Source organism: Ursus americanus, chromosome 9 (genome assembly GCF_024610735.1).
Source record: "Ursus americanus isolate L20-20 chromosome 9, mUrsAme1.1.p, whole genome shotgun sequence".
Classification (NCBI taxonomy): domain Eukaryota; kingdom Metazoa; phylum Chordata; class Mammalia; order Carnivora; family Ursidae; genus Ursus; species Ursus americanus.
In genome coordinates, this window is record NC_142135.1 from 27,891,083 (window position 1) to 27,913,475 (window position 22,393).

General features: G+C 36.7%; 1 protein-coding gene across 6 annotated transcripts in view; it reads right to left on the reverse strand.

Moving 5' to 3' along the window:
* The window catches only part of PKHD1L1 (PKHD1 like 1), a 148,683-nt gene that overhangs the window by 30,463 nt on the left and 95,827 nt on the right, over nt 1-22,393 (reverse strand). For all 6 annotated transcript variants that reach the window (XR_006781065.2, XR_015725752.1, XR_006781066.2 and 3 more), the window contains exons 56-63: nt 21,945-22,074; nt 20,325-20,443; nt 19,517-19,646; nt 10,651-10,824; nt 6,197-6,300; nt 5,175-5,304; nt 4,295-4,416; nt 2,628-2,718 (exon numbers count right to left, since the gene is read on the reverse strand). Coding sequence is in view for 3 of the 6 variants with exons in the window: in XM_045805776.2 (XP_045661732.2) it covers nt 2,628-2,718; nt 4,295-4,416; nt 5,175-5,304; nt 6,197-6,300; nt 10,651-10,824; nt 19,517-19,646; nt 20,325-20,443; nt 21,945-22,074 (1,000 nt within the window). In the remaining 3 variants the exon portion in view is untranslated. The remainder of the gene's footprint in view (nt 1-2,627; nt 2,719-4,294; nt 4,417-5,174; nt 5,305-6,196; nt 6,301-10,650; nt 10,825-19,516; nt 19,647-20,324; nt 20,444-21,944; nt 22,075-22,393) is intronic.

Below are 22,393 nucleotides of genomic sequence, written 5' to 3' on the forward strand. Positions count from 1 at the left end.
CTGATTCAAAGTAGCACCTCAGTTCCTTCACAAAGCAATAAAATTATTTTCATATTTGAAATTTTATTATTACTTATTCGTGAACTATATATATCCATCTCCTCTCTCCTATTAGGATGTAAGCTTCATGAGAGAAGACACTGTGTCTACCTCATTCACCACCATATTCCTAGGGCCTAGAAGGTAATGCAGAGATAGGCATTCTTTTAACTATCTCTTGAATTAATGTATGTATGATCTTGGAACATTGTTTAACCTTTTAGACCTCAGTTTCCTCAAATATAAAACGTTTTAATTCCTAATTTAAAGTAGTCTCAAAATGCAATGAAATAACCCACATAAAGTGCCTCAATAAATGGAAGCTATACTCATTATTAATATAGAGGAAACCGGAAGTGGATTTTTTATGAAACTTTACTTACGTCCAAATCAGATCAGCACTCTTAATAATTCCCTCCTAACCATGCACACATTGGAGGACTCCCTATAAAGAGCAGCATCACCCCCTACAGTTTACTTAGTGCCAGCTCTCTTGACCAAGTCTCCTGGTATCTGAATCCTTCTTATCCTCTATTGATTTTCTTTTCTTCCTAATACATTGGGATTGAAATTTTACTGGTCAACTGCCTGGATTCTGTTTTGTTTTCTCCATAAGAAGCTGTTCACATATCTCTCCCTTGGTTCCACATAGTGTTGCCCCTGGGACCCAGTGTGGGTCACGGTTCCCTTCCGGGCCTCCCATACTGCAGCTCCCAGCCTCCCACTTGCCTGGGAGGATGACTGGATAGGTTGGTATCCCATTCCAGGAAATTAAACCCTCAATTCCTCAGTGATGTCTCTTATTTCAATTTCTCTAAATCCCAAACCTCCTTGTAAACACTCTCAATTATTTAGAAATATCAGTATAGTCAGTGAAATATACATATTAGTAAATATTCATGTTCATGGGTCATATTTTAACTTAAAAAAATCCAGGACAACACTTCAAACAAGTTGCAGAAAAATTACATATTTTAAAATTTTAGTCAAAGAAAACCTTTCAGCTGTTGGGAACTAAAATATTTAATAACAGCATATATCAAGGAATCAGTTAAATTTGTTGACATTTGTTTTATTCCTTCAAAATGTATTTTACACAAGAATAAAATTAGCTTAAACCCAATAATTTTTGAATTTACCGAAAAAAAAATGCTGATTCAAAGAATCTTAAAAATAACTACACTGAGATAGGAAAAATCAGCTGTACAAGGGATGTAAGGTTTTCAGAGAAAATCTCATTTCCTTTAAGACCCTCAAGAGGTAAGACCTGCAGCTCTATTACTTATTTAATTTTGATCTGATAATTCATTTACCTAGCTGGAAAACCAAGAGGTTATAAAAAGTTATCCAATAATAAGTCACCAGTCACCCTGTTGCTACTCACCTGTTTCGGTTTTTTGTTTTTACACTTTGTGTTGCTTTATTATACATTTAACCATAAATATTCCTATTTCTCTCCTTTCCTCCACAAAACATACCGTAAATAAAACCGTTTTATACACATGTGCGCGCACACACACACACACACATTATATATATATATATATATATATTATATAGTTCTGCAATCTCCATTTATCACTTAAGAATATCCTGCGATTTCTCTCTCTGTATCAGTACATCGATATGTATCTTCTTCCCTCATTTGAGAGGGGCCTAGTGCTCCAATGTCTGGCTTTACATAACTAGTCCACTGTATTGGACCCAAGGCAGCTTTCAGTTTCCTGCTAGCACACACAATGTTGTGATGAAACACCTTGTTCACAAATCATTTTGTAAGTGTTACAGAGGCAAATGTTAAATAGAAGTGGAAATGTTGAGCTAAAAGCAAATGTTCTTATAATTTCGGCAGCCGTTGCCCTAATCCCCTCTAGGGGTTATGTTGCTTTGTCATTCAACCAGCAATGGGTAAATGTTTTAGTTTCCCTAGCCTTGCCAAGAGTAGTTGTTCAGTTACTTTTTGAGTTTTACTCCTCTACAGACAGAAATGTGTCTGAGAACGATCTATTCACATCCTTTGACATTTTCATGCTTGCAGGTTTAAATGCACAAATAGCATTTATTCCTGTCAAGAGGCAACATGCAATAGTGTCATATCCCTATAGACATGTATCTCTAAAGTGTTGCTTTTATGAAAGTGGTAGTGGGATGAGGTACTCACTGTTCCAAGAATTGAAGTGGCTGCTAGAGTTCTTGGATCATAAACATGTAAAATTATCTTTAAAAGCCCATTCAGGGCACCTGGGTGGCTCAATCGGTTGAGCGTCTGCCTTCAGCTCAGGTCATGATCCCTGGTCCTGGCTCAGTGGAGAGTCTGCTTCTCTTTCTCCTTCTGCCCACCCCCCATGTTCTCAAGCTCTCTCTCTCAAATAAATAAATTCTTTTTTTTTAATAAGTAAAATCTTTTTTAAAAAGCCTATTTGTTTTTCCTTAGACTCAATGGTATCTTCAAATATTTTAGCCTGTTGAGTTCTTTCAGTATCCTGGAGGAGGAGATATTACATATTGAACAAACAATAATTATTTCTTTCTAACAAATTTGGACAAAGTATTTCCTAGTTTTAGTGACTCAGTGCCGAAAGACTTACTTGAGCAAGGTTCACCGTCAATGCGGTATCCCACCCTTCCAAATCCAGCCACGACGTTATTTTGTAAGACTGTATTGGTCCCTCTGTTTATCTAGTACAGTGATAAGAAAAATGCTATGGGTCAGGCTCTTACACATCTGTACATGAGAGCAAGTATACAACATATATAAGAAAACTAATTATGACTACCCTTTAGAGGAAAAATTAATTTCATTATTCAACCCATTCAAATTTACATTACAAATGAACTACTTACCTTAGGTTCTTGGTGTCAAATCATCACTAGACACTATGCCTTAGATTGTATTAGGACACTGCATTAAAGAGATTTTTTTTTTTTACTTCGGTCACAAAATCCACTGGGTGTCATTCAAAATTATAAGCCATGGACCAAACTCCAATATTACAGCAAGGTTAGTAGGATTTTATCACTCTTTGGTTATATTATGTTACCGATTTGATTTATTAAAAAAAATACTAAGGCAATTATAATGGACCATAAGACTCAACAGAAGCAATTACTAGTTTAAATAAAATCTGCTATATTAAAAACTGATTGAACACAAGCGTTAGGTAGTCACTAAACAACTTTACTTTATGAGCCCAGTTAAGGTGGCAAAAAATGAAAAGTGTAGAGCACAGAAGATTTAATTCTTGCCTCTGGTGTCAGCAAAATAAGTCAAAATCTCAAGTATTTAATGTATTAGGCACCCTTATTTTTATATATTATAATAAGAGAACAGAATTAAATGAAATTCATAAAAGTAAAATAAGTTCCTTTTCTTTCAAAAGATAGAGAAAACTTTAAAGATTTTTAGTTGACATTGGATTACATTCTCATACGTATAAATAGGATAAAACATTCTCATAAATGTGTACCAAGTTCCAGGCATTCCGGTTTCACTTTAAGGTGATTATTAATAGCTGCACAAAAGCAAAACTCAATCCTTATCCCATCTTCCAAAAGAGCAATTTTTTAAAATTCCTTTTGGCTCCTAGGGCATAGGTAAGTAGAAAAAAACCACAAAAAACAAGAAGGAGCCATATGTCCTCCAAACCCTTTTTCTGTACTTTCTGTTTGCTTCCCTGCGATCTCATCCGACACCTGATGGCCTACAGTGATTGAAGAAATTCATGGGAAACAAAAAGGGTCCAATTAGTAATACCAGATAAGAGTAAATAACCTCACATAAACAGAGAATTTTAGATGCAAAAGGGATTTTAGAGCTTCTGTAGTCTATCATTCTAATTTTCCATATGATGAAGGGAAATAAATTTAGAGTTAAGTAGTAATATGTGCAAGGCACTCAGTCAATTAGCAGCAGAGATACCCCGCACCAGGACTTGAAAGTGATAATTAACGTTGGAGAAGCAAGGAAATAAGAGAACTATTTAAACCACTGGACATCGACATGAAGAAAAATTCCATGGCTGTGGGAGCTCACAACATCTCTTACGAACGTTTATTCAGTCCTTTCATTAGCTCATTTTATTAGTTCACCAATCTTTATCTAAGGAGGAAACAGTTTTTTATAACATTTTGAGACTTAGAGTTTCTACAGAATTTATAATCTGTGGTATATAACCTGTAAAGAAATGACGAATTATAATTTAGGATACTCTTGTAAAGTTATGTCATTATTTTATATAATTATAAATCACCCTACCTCAATTGCTGCGTGCCAGAGAGTTGAACTTAAATCTTTTCTGTTTTGATAGGTTCCTGGCCAAACTGAAAGTATAACCAAGTTTCCTCGAACTCGGTTGGCATCCCCCCATATTCTTATACCTGCAAAAAAATGAATAAAATCCCCCCCAAATACATACAGATTCATAATGAGTACTATGGGGAATGTCTTTCATGTTTCCACGAAATTAGTTTTTCTGGTTTGAGCCTGACAAATCAACCTCTTAAATTTTAGAGTTTGCCTTTTGAACTCTACCTCCTTAAGAGTCTAACTGCTTTATTTTCTTCTGGGGTACCTGTTAAATATGTGGGTTCCACATACGAGGCCCCACCTCCAACTTTAACAAACACATACATCAGTTTTGTATACGTTAAATGAGTCTGTATTATGCTTTGGACAGATATTCAAGAAAGGATAGCCTCTTAAAATCAAGTCCAATTTTCTAAAATAGTAACCTTTATTTGTGAGTGACCTTTTTGATTGATAGGTGAGGAGTATTTTAAATGTCATAGTGAAAAAGTCATAGTAATTTAAACTATTTGTGATTTGATAATTCACACAAGATCATGGTCTGATAAATAATTCTAGTTGTACTGTCTGATATGATAGCCATAGCCACATGTAACTACTTAAATGTAAAGTAAGTACAATTAAATTAAGTACAATTAAAATTAAAAATCCAGTTCTTCAATCATAGTAGTGCTCATTGGCCACATGTGGTTTAGTAATTACCATATTAGCACAGAGAGAGGCCATTTCTATTCTCTGAAAAAGATCAGTTGGACAGCATGGCTCTAGAGTCTTCACATAAGATTGTCTCAGAAAGCATATTATTTGGACAAAAACGTTATTATACTACCTTCCCCCACTGTAAAGTGAATGATGTTGTCATCTATGTCCAATCCATCTGTCCCAAACACACCAATTGCTGGGGAAAAGCCATTGTGAAAGGCACAACCTCGAATATAAGATGAGCCATGTTCTTGAATCTACAAAACATCAGGATTCAGGGAACATTTTAAAATAAAATTAAAATATATTTAAAGAAAAAATTTGAAGTAGGTGATTTTCAGGAAAAAATCTTGATAAATGAAATACTCAATTCACATTCCATGAAAGAAGATGATTTCCCTGTAGATCTTTTAATCCTGGGAAATTTCCATATATCTTCAATTTATGATTAAATAAAGCAAAAATGCAGATAAAAAATTCTGAAGTACTTTTTTATGCATTTGTATTTCTACCACTACCTATAAAATACTAAGGAACGAAAAATTATTTTTCAGAATAGTTTATTATATGACTAGCAAGGACTTTTTAATTATAAAAGTTGACACTCTAGGCAGGGGTTACAATTCAATGGTCTGTTAGCCAATGAGTAAGTTTGGGATTGTAACCTCAAACTCGCAAGATAATTTTTTTTCCATAAAAAGTATGTTCTCTCTCATTTTTTCTTCAATCACCAGATTTCTAAGCCCACCTATTTTCCCACTTTTTGACAGAGGCATAGGTATACAGACTTGCTTTTCATTTGAGAAATGTAAGCAATACTCACTTTGTTCAATAGAAACTACTTGTAAATAATTTTGATTACTGCAAAATAAAATGGAGTTATGAAATAATATCACAGATCTTTAATTCTTTCACCTCTGTGCTCCTTTTTCTGTTTTTTTTTTTAACTGACTTTAAATAAATGTGTGAAATGGGTAGATCAGATGCTGCTATGAGTGTAAAAGAATTGATGGAAAATGTACCCAAGAAAGCTCTATTAGATCATCATCTCAGCAATTCTAAGATATGACTTGTTAGTAAAGTTAAATGAAAATAAAATCAGAAATAAAATATTTTATTTTGAATATATGCAAAAATTCAAGTACAAACCTGTCCTAAGTTAAGAAATGTTACGGCGTATCTTGGATCTGTGCTATCCCTGAAGCCTTCTTGACCACTGTGATAAAATTCCACGTTACTTATCCTTGCATTTCCTGGCAGGGTAGGGAGGGAAGAGTTACATTTTTTTTCTTGAAACAGAATAAAAATTTTTGAAAAGCTACATGAGCTGTAATTTTCCAAATTGCAAATTTGCTTTCAACTTTTTCATGGAAATCGCATTCATTTTTCTTTGCTCCTTTAATCCAAATTAATCAGTGTTTCTGAATTTTTTTCACTGCCCCCCTCCACAAGAGCCTTTCTAGACTTTTTTTCCTAATAGCCTCCCCTCCCCATGGAATTTCAATGCCTCAGATATACTATATCTCTGTTAATGTACGGTGGCTCTTTGGAGGACCACGAACTATTGCTCAGGTAAATTTTTCTGTCCTGGGGCACCTGGGCAGCTCAGTTGGTTAAGCGTCTGCCTTGGCCTCAGGTCCTGGTATGGAGCCTGCTTTGGGCTGCCTGATCAACGGGGAATCTGCTTCTCCCTCTCCCTTTGCCCCTCCCCCTTCTCATGCATGTGTGTGTGCACCCTCTCTCTCTCTCAAATAAATAAATAAAATCTTTAAAAAACTAATTTTTTTGTCCTGCAAGAATCAATCTTCATCCCCTTGGTAGTGATACTGTTTCTGTTGAGGACGCATGACATAAAGTACAAGATAAAATTTACCTGACAGTTCAGTTTTGACGCTCTAAAGAGATTTGAATGGCATTATTTTTACATAATCCTTTCCAGAATATGCATTACCAAGTATCTGCTCATCAGTGTGTCATAAGTACCACTGAGGTGACAGGAGGCAATTTCACAGATTAGTAATAACAGCAAGAGCAATCCATGCTGAGAGTACTCTGTGCCAAGTGCTGCACTAAGTGCTTAAAAGGCAATTTGTGGTTTAATTTTCATACATCATCCTATGAGTTAGGAACTTCTACTATTCTTAGATTTGATAGGAGAAAATGGAGGCACAAAGATTCATGGCTGGTAAAAAAACTGGCTTGTTCCAAAAACTGATATTTAATAAAATGCTTTGGAGAAGATATTTAATAAAATGCATTCCCTTTATTCGAGAAGGGAAAAGCCTGTCTCAAATCCATGAGCCAGCAATTGGGTATATGGAGGAGAACATAATAATAAGATCAAGACAGAGAAGAAATGGTTACTACAGCCCATCTGTGCCTGCAAAAGCCATAGATGTTTACTAACACCACAAAACAATGTATAAAAGCAAGGAAAGGTTGTCATAGGGATAGGGCCGTCATGGGATCTGAAGTGGATTAGTATCCAAGGTCAGAGTGATTTGATCCCTCTAATAATCTATTTATCTATCTTTAAAAGGGGACAATATTTATGCGTAGCACTATGAGGATGAAATGAGATAATATGTGTTAAATGCTTAGTACGGTGCCTGGAATAGCATATCGTGATCACCATTACTGTTATCAACATCAGTTAAGCTCATGTTGACAAATAGGTCGAAGCTATAGTGGGATGGCTGCTTTCTCAATATAAAGGTTTTCTAAATTAGAGCTGTTGCAAAATGCAATAGGCAGAATTATAAATGAGGACCGGCTAAAACATTACAAGTCAAGAATAAATGACAAGCTACCTGGTACCCAGACTGTGGGATCCAAAACCAGCTTCCAATAAAAAGAAGTAGCATTACTTGGAGGAATGACTTATTTCCAGGCTCAGAAAAACAAAACAAAAACCAAAAAAACATGTGTTTGTCATGTCAGAAAGTGAAGAAGCTAATGAAACCTAAGTCAAAAGGACATAGGCAGGGGCGCCTGGGTAGCTCGATCATTAAGCGTCTGCCTTCAGCTCAGGGCGTGATCCCAGAGTCCTGGGATGGAGCTCTGCATTGGACTCCCTGCTCCGCTGGAAGCCTGCTTTTTCCCCTCCTACTCCCCCTGCTTGTGTTCCCTCTCTTGCTGGCTGTCTCTCTCTCTCTGTCAAATAAATAAATAAAATCTTAAAATAAAAAAAAAGGACATAGGCATCAACATGAAAATGTTCTGAAGGTCAGTGATGAGGCATTTTCATTTGTCAATGGCATTTGGGCATTTCCAACATCAATAAGATTAACAATCACAATCCATATATGGATAAAACATATAACATGTTTAAATCCACAGAGCTCATAATGACATGAATAACAAACAAAATGATAAAAATGCCTGTCACTTTTGGAGAATGGTTGGGAACCAACTCACTATTTCAAAAACTAGTAACAGGAAAGAATCAAGCATTTTCCCTACATTTCCTTTATAAACTATTTCTCAGGGTAGTGAAATGGTTGACTGGGAAGCTGGGAAGCTTCTCTCTACAGAAATATCCTAGATTACAAATTAGAGGGAATGTAGAATTAAAATATCACCATTTTAAACCTCCATGATTTAATAGGTCCAAGCAATGATCATTAACGGCCGCTAACTTCACAAAGGGAGAAATAATCAGACATCACATGTCTACTAACGGAAAAATATACCATCAACTCTGACGATTTCTTGCCTAAAAATGGAGTCTGAGTATGACCAATTTTTTAGTTCTACACTAGCTATGATAGAAAATACAAAGGACACAGCAACAACTTACATTCTAGGGATGAACCACTGAATTCCAGACTGCTGGAAATACTATAGAAGAGATGATCAACCTTCTTTTATAAATAAAATATAAGGAAAGGTAAATGAATCAGACATTTAAGATTCACAACCAGTTGCAGCACAGTCTTACTTATTTGTACAAAGAGATTTGAAAAAAGAGAATTTTGAACAAAGAGAATGCAAGCAATAGGAAGGAAAGAAGGATGGAAAGTAGGAAGGAAGGAAGGAATGCACTGGGGGAATATGAATAATCATTTGATGATAAGGAATTATTATTAACATTCTTATGTCTGATACTTATAGATATTTTTAAAGAAGTCTTTTAAAGTTACATACTGAAATATTTTTAGATGAAATGATATGTGATTGCTTCATTCACAATACCCAAATACGGAAGCAACCTAAGGGTCCATCAGTGGATGAATCGATAAAGAAAATGAGGCATATATGAACAATGGGATATTAGTCAGCCGTAAAAAGAAGGAACTCTTACTATTTGCTACAACATAGATCGACTTTGAGGGCATTATGCTAAGTGAGGTAAATCAGAGAAAGACAAATACTTACTATGCTTACATGTGGAATCTAAAGAAGCCGAATGCATAAAAGCAGAGAGTAGAATGGTGGTTACCAGGAGCTAGGGTGGTGGTGGGGATGGGGCTGGGAATTAGGAAGATGTTTAAGGGTACAAACTTGCAACTAAATAAGACTTGGAGATCTAATGTACAACATAGTGATTACCGTCAACAATACTGCATTATAAACTTCAAAGTTGCTAAGAGACCAGATCTTAATTGCTCTTGCCACAAAAAAGATGTAATAATTATGTGACATGATAGAGGTGTTAGCTGACTCTATAGTGGGAACCATATTGCGATATATAAATGTTTCCAAAGAAATACAGTGTATACCTTAAACTTACACAATGCTATATGTCAACTATATCTCAATAAAAAAATACATGTAGTTGCTTCAAAATAGCCCAGGGGCTTAAAGAGAATGGGTGGTCATACAGTTGAAACAAGATTGACCGAAGTTGATCATTGTGGTAACTAGTGATGGGTACGCTGGGATTCATTATACATTTCTCTATGTTTGCAAATTTGGTATATGTTTTAAATTTTCCTTCAAACAAAAATAACAGGTCTATTGTGTTTTTCATAAACAAGTTCTGTTTGGGTGAGAGGCTGGGTTAGCTGTTACCTAAGGTCATTCTTAGTGTGATAATTCTTATTGTCTGTGAAGATAAAATGAGTAGAAAAATGTTACAGATTTGCTTTTGGAGGGTAGCACGTTAGCTTACATATCCCTCTCAAGGAATATTTTTCTGTGTTAAAAACAAGACAACTGGCCCAAATTGAGAGTTGACTGTGCTCAACCCATGTCACCAAATCAAGACTGAACTTATGGTTCCTCTCCCAGAAATGGAATCTGAAACCAGTCCTGCAGGAATTGCCTGATCAGCGCTAGTTAGCTAATGTGCCTGTTAGCCCCTGCCATCCCCTAAAGGGAAGTAACCTTGCAATCACCAGTTTGCTTTCTCGCCTAGTATACCTCCCGTGTTCTGTTCTCTTCTGCCTATAAAAGTCTTTCATTTTGCACAGCTCTTTGAAGCTCCTTTTTATCTGCTAGATTGGATACTGCCTGATAGATGAATCATTGAACAAAGCCAGTATGATCTTTAAAATGTACTCATTGACTTTGTAAACACGTGACCCTAGAAAGAAGTGTGAATTATTTAAGGATTGACTAAACATAGAAGAGACCATGCTATATTTCAAATTTGTACCAACCTTTAAATGTCCTCATATTCTGAGTGAATGAGCTGACCAGGACACGTGCGCCAAAAGATTCCTTGAACCAACCTGGATAATCTTCACCAAGTATTTTGATGTTCCTACTCAGTATCCCAACATCAGCCGCTAAAGTATAGCTCTGACCTGTTCCAGGAACATGGTATCTTTCAGCTGCAACAGAAGGACAGCTAGATTATTACCAATGATGAAAAATACCTATGTGTATTAGTTCCTTTGCAATTTACAGGCCACATAACTTTCTAATATGTATGAATTAATTAGATTTGCATGCTTAAACATACACAGATGGCACACCGAAATTACTGTATCTTTTATTTTTATTTTTTTTTCTTTCTAAGTTTTTACTTAAATTTCAGTTAGTAAAACATACAGTGTAATATTAGTTTTGGGTGTGGAATTTAGTGATTCATCACTGACATACAACAGCTAGTGCTCATCACAAGTGCCCTCCTTAATTACCATCACGCATTTAAGCCATCCCCATGCCCGCCTCCCGTCTGGTAACCATCAGGTTGTTCTCTATAGTTAAGAGTCTTTTTTTGGTTTTCATGTCTTCCCCCCCCATGTTCATTTGTTTTGTTTCTTAAATTCCATGTGTGAGTGAAATCATATGGTATCTATCTTTCTCTGATTGACTTATTTCGCTTAGCATAATACTCTCTAGCTCCATCCATGTCATTGCAAATGGCAAGATTTCATTCTTTCTGATTGACATTTGGGCTCTTTCCATAATTCGGCTATTGTTGATAATGCTGTTATAAACTTTGGGGTGCAGGTATCCCTTTGAATTAGCATTTTTGAATCCTTTGGGTAAATACCTAGTAGAGCAATTGCTGGATCATGGGGGTAGTTCTATTTTTAACTTTTTGAGGAATTTCCATACTGTTTTCCAAAGAGGCTGCAGCAGTTTGCATTCCCACTAACAGTGTAAGGGGGTTCCCTTTTCTCCACATTATCACCAACACCTGTTGTTCCCTGTGTTGTTAATTATAGGCACTCTGACAAGTGTGAGGTGGTATCCCGTAGTTTTGATTTGTATTTCCCTGATGATGAATGATGTTGACCATCTTTTCATGTGTCTGTTGGCCATTTGTATGTCTTCTTTGGGTGTTAAGTTTGATAAGTTCTTTGTAGATTTTGAATACTAACCCTTTATCAGATATGTCATTTGCAAATATCTTCTCATTCCAAAGGTTGCCTTTTAGTTTTGTTGATTGTTTCCTTCACTGTGCAGAAGGTTTTTATCTTGATGAAGTCCCAATAGCTCATTTTTGCTTTTCTTTCCTTGCCTCTAGAGACGTGTCTAGTAAGAAGTTGCTATGACTAATGTCAAAGAAGTTGTCGCCTGTGTTCTCCTCTAGGATTTTAATGGTTTCCTATCTCACATTTAGGTCTTTCACCAATTTAGGTTTAGTTTTTAAAGATTTATTTATTTGAGAGAGGGGGGCAGAGGAGAGGAAGAAGAGAAAGAAGCAGACTCTCCACTGAGCGTGGAGGCTGACCTGAGGCTCAGTCTCATGACCCTGAGTTCATGACTGGAGCTGAAATCAAGAGTCAGATGCTCAGTCAACTGAACCACTCAGATGCCCATCCACTTTGAATTTATTTTTGTGTATGGTGTAAGAAAGTGGTCTGGTTTCATTCTTTTGCATGCTGCTGTCCAGTTTTCCCAACACCATTTTTTGAAGGGACTGTTTTTTAATTTTAATTAATTAAATTTAATTAACATACATTGTATAATTAGTTTCAGAGCTAATTTAGTGATTCATCAGTTGCATATAACACCCAGTGCTCATTATCTAGTGCCCTCCTTAATGTCCATCACGTTACCACATCCTCCCCCCATCACCCCTCCAGCAGCCCTCAGTTTGTTTCCTATAGATAAGAGATTCTTATGGCTTTTCTCCCTTCCTGTTTTCATCTTATTTTTCCTTCCCTCCCCCTAGGTTAATCTGTTTTGTTTCTTAAATTCCACATATGAGTGAAATCATATGATATATATCTTTCTCTGACTTATTTTGCTTAGCATAATACCCTCTAGTTCCATCCATGTAGTTGCAAATAGCAAGATTTCATTCTTTTTGATGGCTGAGTAATATTGCATTGTGTATATATACACCACATCTTCTTTAACCATTCATCTGTTAATGGACATCTGGGCTCTTTCAATAGTTTGGCTATTGTGGACATTGCTGCTATAAACATTGGGGTGCATGTGTCCCTTTGAGTCACTATGTTCATATCCTTTGGATAAATACCTAATAGTCCAATTGCTGGGTCGTAGGGTAGCTCTATTTTTAATTTTTTGAAGAACCTCCATACTGTTTTCCAGAGTGGCTGCACCAGTTTGCATTCCTACCAACAGTGTGAGAGTTCTCCTTTCTCTACATCCTCGACAACACCTGTTGTTTCCTGACTTGTTACTTTTAGCCATTCTGACCAGTGTGCTGTGCTATCTCATTGTGGTTTTGATTTGTATTTCAGGATGCCAAGTGATGTTGAGCATTTTTTCATGTGTCTGTTGGCCACCCGTATGTCTTCTTTGGGAAAATGTCTGTTCAGTCTTCTGCCCATTTCTTGACTGGATTCTTTTTTTTTTGGGTGTTGAGTTTGTTAAGTTCTTTATAGATTTTGGATATTAGCCCTTTATCTGATAAGACATTTGCAAATATCTTCTCCTATTCTGTAGGTTGCCTTTTAGTTTTGTTGACTGTTTCCTTTGCTGTACAAAAGCTTTTATCTTGATGAAGTCCCAATAGTTCATTTTTGCTTTTGTTTCCCTTGCCTTTGAAGACGTGTCTAGCAAGAAGTCACTGTGGCCAAAGTCAAAGAGGTTGCTGCCTGTGTTCTCCAGGATTTTGATGGATTCCTGTCTCACTTTAAGGTCTTTCATCCATTTTGAGTTTATTTCAGTGTAGGATGTAAGAAAGTGGTCCAGTTTCATTCTTCTGCATGTGGCTGTCCAATTTTCTCAACACTATTTGTTGAAGACACTGTCTTTTTTCCATTGGATATTCCTCCGTGTTCTGTTGAAGATTAGTTGACCATAGAGTTGAGGATCCATTTCTGGGTTCTCTGTTCTATTCCATTGACCTATGTGTCTGTTTTTGTGCCAGCACCATAACTGTCTTAATGACTACAGCTTTGTAAAATAGCATGAAGTCTGGAATTGTGATGCTTACAGCTTTGGTTTTCTTTTTAAAGACTGCTTTGGCATTCAGGGTCTTTTGTGATTCCATACAAAATTTAGGATTATTTGTTCTAGCTCTGTGAACAGTGCTGATGGTATTTTGACAGGGACTGCATTAAATGTGTGGAATGCCTTGGGTAGTATAGACAAATATTTAACAATATCTGTTCTTCCATTCCATGAGGATGGAATGTTTTTCCATTTCTTTGTGTCATCTTCAATTTCTTTCATCAGTGTTTCATAGTTTTCAGAGTACAGATCTTTTACTTCTTTGGTTAGGTTTACTCCTAGACAGATTTCTGTACATTGATTTTGCATCCTGTGACTTTACTGAATTCATGTATCAGTTCTAGCAATTTTTTGGTGGAGTCTTTTGTCTCTTCTATATAGATTATCATGTCATCTGCAAATAGTGAGAATTTGACTTCTTCCTTGCCAATTTGGATGCCTTTCATTTCTTTTTGTTGTCCAATTGCTGTGGCTAGGACTTGCAGGGCTATGTTAAATAACAGTGGTGAAAGTGGACATCCCTGTTTTGTCCTTACTGTAGAGAAAAAGCTCTCAGTTTTTCCACATTGAGGATGATATTAGCCGTGAGTTTTTCATATATGTCCTTTATTGTTGTTCCCTCTGTTTGTTGGGGGCTTTTATCATGAATGGACGTTGTTCTTTGTCAAATGTTTTTTCTGCATCTATTAAGAGGATCATATGGTTCTTATCTTTTCTTTTATTGGTGTGGTGTATCACATTGATTTATTTGTGAATACTGAATTACTCTTCCAGTCCAGCAATAAATCCCACTTGACTATGGTGAATGATTCTTTTAATGTACTGTTGGATTCAATTTGATAGTATTATTTGAGAATTTTTACATCCATGTTCATCAGGGATATTGGCCTGTAGTTCTTTTTTTAGCGAAGTCTGTCTGGTTTTGGTATCAGAATAGGGCTGGCCTAATAGAATGAATTCGGAAGTTTTCCTTCTATTTGTATTTTTTGGAATAGTTTGAGAAGAATAGGTATTAATTCTTCTTTAAATGTTTGGTCAAATTCACCTTTGATGCCATCTGCCCCTGAACTTTTGTTTGTTGGGAGATTTGTGATTACTGATTCAATTTCTTTGTTGGTTATTGGTCTATTCAAGTTTTCTATTTCTGCCTGTTTCAGTTTTGGTAGTTTACAAGTTTCCAGGAATTCATCCATTTCTTCTAGTTTGTCCAATTTGTTGGCATAGTTTTTCCTAATATTTTCTTATAATTGTTTGTATTTCTGTAGTGTTGGTTGTTATTTCTCCCCTCTTATTTGTGATTTTATTTATTTGGGTCCTTTCTCATTACTTTTTTATAAGTCTGGCTAGGAGTTTATCAAATATATTATTTTTTTCAAAGCACCAGCTCCTGGTTTCATTGATCTGTTCTATTGTTTTTTTGGTTTTTTGTTTTCTTTGCTTTCTATATCATCTATTTCTGCTCTAATCTTTATTATTTCCTCACTTCCATGTTTAGGCTTTGTTTCTTGTTCTTTTTCTACCTTCGTTAGGTATAAGGTCAGATTGTTTGAGATTTTTCTTGCTCCTTGACGTAGGCCTGTATTGCTATATACTTCCTTCTTACGGCTGCTTTTGCTGCATTCTAAAGGTTTTGGACCATTGTATTTTCATTTTCATTTGTTTCCATGTATTTTTTAATTTCTTCTTTGATTTCCTAGTTCATCTATTTATTGTTTAGTAGCATGTTGCTTAACCTCCATGTATTTATGGTCTTTCCAAATATTTCTTGTCGCTGACTTCAAGTTTCGTAGTCTTGTGGTCAGAAAATACGCATGGTATGATCTCAATCTTTTTGTACTTGTTGAGGCCTGATTTGTGACCCAGTATGTGATCTGTTCTGGTGAATGTTCTGTGTGCACTTGAAAATAATGTGTATTCTGCTGCTTTAGGATGAAATGCTCTGAATATGTCTATTAAGTCCATCTGGTCTAGTGTGTCATTCAAAGCCATTGTTTCCTTGTTGATTTTCTGCTTAGATGACCTGTCCATTGCTGTAAGTGGGTATTAAAGTCCCCTACTATTCTTGTATTATTATCAATGAGTTCCTTTATGTTCGTTATTAATTGTTTTATATATTTGTGTGCTCCTGTGTTCAGGGCATAAATATTTACAGTTGTTATATCTTCGTGTTGGGTAGTCCCTTTTATTGTGATATAGTGCCCTTTTTCATCTCTTGTTACAGTCTTTGTTTTAAAAATCTAGTTTGCCCATATAAGTATCACTACTCCAGCTTTCTTTTGACCTCAATTTGCATGATAAATATTTCTCCTTCCCCCCACTTTCAATCTGCAGTTGTCTTTAGGTCTAAAATGAAACTCTTACAGGCAGCATATAGATGGGTCTTGTTTTTTTATCCGTTTTGACAACCTATGTCTTTTGATTAGAGCTTTTAGTCCATTTACATTCAGAGTAATTATTGATAGATATGTACTCAGTGCCATTTTACTTCTTGTTTTGTAATTGTTTCTGGAGATTTTTACGTTCCTTTCTCATCTTTGACATTTTGGTCTTTCCTTTCCACTCAAAGAGTTCCCTTTACTATTTCTTGCAGGTCTGGTTTAGTGGTCACAAACTCCTTTAGTTTTTGTTTGTCTGGGAAACGCTTTATTTCGCCGTCTATTCTGGATGACAGCCTTGCTGGATAGAGTACACTTGCCTGCAGATTTTTCCCATTCAGCACATTGAATATATCATGCCACTCCCTCTGGCTTGCTAAGTTTCTGTTGAGAGATCTGCAGCTAGCTTAACGGGTCCTCCCTTGTAAGTTAGGGACTTCTTTGGTTTTGCTGCTTTTAGAATTTTTTTCTTTATCACATATTTTGCAAATTTAACCACAATATGTCTTGGTATTGGCCTGCTTTTGTTGATTTTGATGGGAGTTCTCTGTGCCTCGTGGATCTGGATATCTGTTTCCTTCTCCAGATTTGGGAAGTTTTCTGCTATGATTTCTCCAAATAAATTTTCTGCCCCCTTTTCTCTCTCTCTGTTCTTCTGGGACTCATGATACGAATGTTAGTACATTTGATGGAGTCACTTAGTTTCCTAAGTCTATTCTTGTGATCCATAATTCTTCTTTATCTCTTTTGTTCAGCTTCATTGTTTTCCATTATTCTATCTTCTATATCAGTTATTTGTTCTTCTACTTCTTCCATCCTTGTTCATAGCATCCAGTCTGTTTCGAATCTCAGTTCTTACATTTTTCATTTCTGACTGATTGTTTTTTAACTATTTTATCTGTTTTTTACTATTTTATCTTTTAAGGGCCTCCCTGAAGTCTTCCATTCTTTTCTCAAGCCCAATGAGTATACTTATGCTTGCTGCTTTAAATTCCCCATCATGCACATCATTTATACATGTTTCCCTTATATCTCTGGCCATGACTTTATCTTATTCTTTCATGTGGGATGAATTCCTCCAACTTGCCATTTTGTCTACATCTCTGCCTTCTTCTCTGTGTTAGAAAAGCCTGTTATGTGTCCTGCTCCCTGGAGTAATGGCTTTATGAAGAAGAGGTCATATAGTGTCCAGGCCCTGGCACTTAATGCAATGTCTCTAGTGTATGTTGTGTACACTCTGTTGTTGCGTTTTGGCTGCTCTATCCTTAAGGCAATTGTCTGCAGAGTTTCTCCTTGCCTGTGGTGGATAGTGTTTGGTCCTTCGCCAGAGTGTGGTGAGTTTTAACTAGGTGTGCTCTGGTCTGTTTGTTAAATGAGATCTGATGCTACTTCCACTAGAACTGAAACCCTGCAGACCTCTCTGGTCAGGAGACATGCTGTGGGCAGGGGTTTCTGATGGTCTTCTGGGGAAGGGCCTACTGTCTTAGAGTAAGACACACTTGACCAAGAAGGCCCATACCAGCAGAGTGCAGGGGTGTGGGACTTGGTGTAAGCAGGTTAGGCAGCCAGTGCCAGTGCTGCGCTGTTTACTACAGGTGGCTCTGCATTTATGCTGAGGGGTGGGAGTGGGAAATGGCACCAGGCAGCTCCTTTGTCCCCAGAGAGGAGTCATTGTGCATGCTGCCTCTTGGGGAAGCACTCCCAGAAGAGCGAATAATCTCTCACTGTGTGTCCCAGGCATTTTTCAGATGCTGTTTCCATACCATTTACCCCCAGGCAGTATGCCTGCCTTCTCTCCAGGAGTGTCCCCTGGGCTCTATCCCAGCCAAGACTGCTGACTTTTTAAACTTCAGTCTTTGTGGACGTGGTGTGGGTAGGGGCCTGTGCTGGCCTTCAGGGAGAGTGTCTTACTGCACTGGGACTGAGGCAGGCTTGACCGAGAAGGGTAGTTGTGCCAGAGTGCAGGGCTGTGGGACTTGGAGCAGGCAGGCTAGGCAGCGCGTGTTGGGGCTGAGCTGTATTTGTGCCTCTGAACCTATGCTGAGGGGCGGGGGAGGGAAATGGTGCCTACTGCTCTTTTGTCCACGCAGAGGCATCTCCTTGAAAGCTACCTCTCACGGAAATGCTCCAAGAAGAGGGAACAGTCTCTATGTTTTAGGCATTCCTCAGATCCTGCCGTCATCCTCCCTTCCCCCACTGTTGCTTGCCTGTCTGCCTTCTCTCCAGACACAGAGCAGCGCCCTCAGGGCTCTATCCCAGCCAATCCCATAACCTTTAAAACTCCAGTCTTCAAGCACCCAAGCCCCGCTCACAAAACTCATGAAAATCAGCCCCTCTGTTTCCCTAGCCAATGGTTTTGAGGAAATGTTCACCTTGTACTTGCCCCTCCATGCTATATTCTTGCCTTTCTCTGTGACCAGGGCTTCCTCCCCTACACAGCACCTGTGATCTGTTTCTCCCACAAACCAAGTCTCTGATCTCCTACCCTCCTCAGTGTGGCCTCCTCTCTCCTTCTAGCTGTGAACTTTGTTTTCTGAGACCTCAGAATGATTTCTTGGGAATTCAGAATGACTTGTGTTCGAGGGACAAGATGAGCCTAGGGTCCTTATACTACATCGCCATCTTAAATCCCCCCCATACTTTTTAATTTATAACATGAAATGCAATCAAAAGCATTTCTTCTATTTAAATCAAAAAATTATTATAATCAGCAATCTTATAATAACCATCTTAGATCCCCCCCACGATACTTTTTAATTTGGGACAAAGATGCTCTTGAAACAAAGGTTCTCAAAATTCAGTGTGCATAAGAATCACTTAGGGGGTGCCTGGGTGGCTCAGCTGGTTAAGCGTCTGACTCTTGATTTTGGCTCAGGTCATGATCTCAGGGTCGTGAGATCAAACCCTGTGTGGGGCTCCCCACTCAGAGGGGAGTTGGCTTGAGATCCTCTGATTCTCTCTGTCCCTCTCCCTCTGCCCACCACCCCCACCCATCCTCCCTACGCCACTGCCTGTGCTCACACGCTCTCTCACTCTCTCTCTCAAATAAATAAATAAATAAATAAATAAATAAACAAGCAAATAAATCTTTTAAAAAAATCACCTAGAAGCTTGCTTAAAGCAGAAAGTGCTAGCCTTGCCCCATGGGATGCTATACAGTAGTCTTTGCTGAATATTTGCTGAATAATTACAAAGGAGAGCACTAAAAATGTGAATATTTCATGACATTTTAATTACATATCTATTTGGTTAAAAAACAGCCACTTACCAAGGTGAGTGTAGGAAAGGGTATCATTGAGAATGAGAATTTTCTGGTCATGCAGGATTTTAATGATACTTCTAGTTTCTGTCTGGTGGAAATCATAGCTTGTGGTTGTTATCACAATCTCTTCTCCCTCCTTACAAAAATTCAAGTGCCAAATTCAAGAACAATTTTTAAAATAGGTTTCTATTTCTTAATAATAACTTAAAAATTCTAATTTAATTCATATCTGATTAGCAACATGGCATTATCAGAAGGAAAAAACTACATTGAGGACTCTAAAAATAAATACGCTTGGGTTTGATATTAAGAATTCTTAAATTTTGATTTATCTCAGCATTCCCTCAAACTTAATTCAGTCATTAAATAAAATCATAGGGAATATACTTTTAAAAAATTAAATAGATCAAAGCAAATATAATCATATTTTTATTAAATACTGGTCAGTACAATATTCTTAAGACTTAAAAAAATTTCCTCAGAATTTTTCTTTTTACACAATTAACTATTACTTGGTCTTCCTGAAATGTGGGAAAGACATACATAAGAAACTTTTTTTACTCAAAAACTTTCATATTTTCCTTTCATAACTAACATATCAATAATGTTCTTTATATATTCTGAAGGACCTTTAGAGATCCCAATTTTTAAATGCCTCCTATCAGGTAAGCTTTTGAGTGCAAGCTAATGCAAAATATACATTTCTCATCCGATTAATCCTATGAAAAAGTCAATGTCCATGAGAATAAGAAAGAAACATTTTAAGTTGACCCACTATGTGTATTCAGTTCCCACCGCATACTGTTTCCTGTACCTGCCAATCCACAGCATCCATTAAAGACAGGACTTTGGAACCTGCCTCTGCGGTTTCTGAGAGCTTAGTTTTATACACTGAACGTGGAATTCCATGAAGATCCAGCTCACCAAACACCCCTGAAGGAGAAAAACTTCAATTTATTCACCACATAGTACTGAGTTAGGTGCTAGTATAAAATGAAACAGTACATTGATATATTTTAATAAGTGATTGGACATTTTAGAATGAATGGAATGAATTTGGATTATCTGCTCAGGGCTATACAAGACTTTGACCCTCTGACCCCCTTCTAGGAATCTGGCCCATGGAAATTAAAGTGAGTGCACAGGATATGTGAATGAGGATTCCTACTATGATAATATTTGAAAATATTGGAAAACTGGAATAAATCTAGTGTATATCAATAAAAGGATGATGGATTAAATTATAATATACTAATACAGTAGGGTAATATGCTTTAAAAAGGAAGACTTATCTACAAATATTGATCTGGAAAGATATCCATAATGTTAACTGAGAAAGAAAATATCTTTAGTTTGACATGTAAAAACTGCTAACTGTAGATACTAGTTTCCTCATGATGGGGTAAAATTGGAAAGACATATATTTTTTCTTAATAGTTTTTCTTTTTTTTTTTTAAGATCTTATTTATTTATTTGACAGAGATAGAGACAGCCAGCGAGAGAGGGAACACAAGCAGGGGGAGTGGGAGAGGAAGAAGCAGGCTCCCAGCAATGTGGGGCTCGATCCTAAAACCCCGGGATCACGCCCTAAGCCGAAGGCAGATGCTTTAACGACTGAGCCACCCAGGCGCCCCCTTAATAGTTTTTCTTGATATTATTTGTGTTGTTTGAAATGTTACTTTTGAAACAAATTAAAAAAATAAACTCACGAAAGCAAATAGTTTTCAAGATTGAATATGTCTGTCTTGGGACATTTACCAGTGGAGAGCTGACTAAATAATTTTTTATGCTCCTCTTTACTGTCACTGTTTTAGAAACCGTATGGGGAAGCAACTGCAACACATGCTTGTATGTATCTTTTCAATAAATATCCAGCAGTGTTAATAAAATGTGGTTACTAATTATGACCAAATAAACCCTCTCTGTTCCTTTACTTTCCAGGCTTAGATAGGAATATGTGCAGCCATACAAAACCAACTGGAAAATTTAAAGTTCAGCAACAGGTATGGTTGGATAACTGTTAGCAGAGCCAATTGATCCACAGACTATTAATACTGTAAAAGTGGAATAATGTGCAGAAAAGTTACCTTTTAAGGAAAAGGCACCATAATATGAAAAACTATGCTTGTTTATATAAAGGGAAAAATATAAAGAAAACCGGATTGGAGAAATAATACACATATAAAGAGATTTATGTTAGTTTTGCAATGGATTACATCTTGGTTTCAAATACACACATCTATAACTATTTTAGTGTAACACAATTTAGTTAAAATTTTTAAATTTATTTTTATAACCCTTTAGTGTAAATAGATGTCTGTAAAAGTTTCTGGTACCATAACATCTTCAACTGATAACAGGTATTTTAGTGCTATATGTTTTACAATAGATTTTCAAAACCAATATGATACTTTCAGGATCTGGAAACACATACCTAAGACCTTTGATCCTTGATTTGGTCCTTCTGGAAGAGTCCACTCTGGAGTAGAATGATTTCCTCTAAGAATAATCTGTAATTCTCCTTTAAAAGGGTTATCTTCCCAGCCACCAATCAATCTACCTCCCTGCAGTGAAGCAGAAAATTGTTAATACTTAAAAAATTGAGCAGAAAAAAAATTCACCCATAAAAAAGGAATTAGGAGATACTGGTAGCCTCTAGTAAAAATGAATGAAATTTGTTATACAAAGAACAGTATTGTATCTGGAAGTGACCTTGTCACTTCACTTCACATAAAACCTTGTCACTTAGGGATGGGTGGCTTAACTGACTTTTCCAAGGTCAGAGTCTAGGTACTTATTGCCAGTGCTATACCTAAAGCTGAGACCTGCTTACATCTAAACTTGGGGCATTTGGACAGATCACGTTTTATTTTAGCACATATG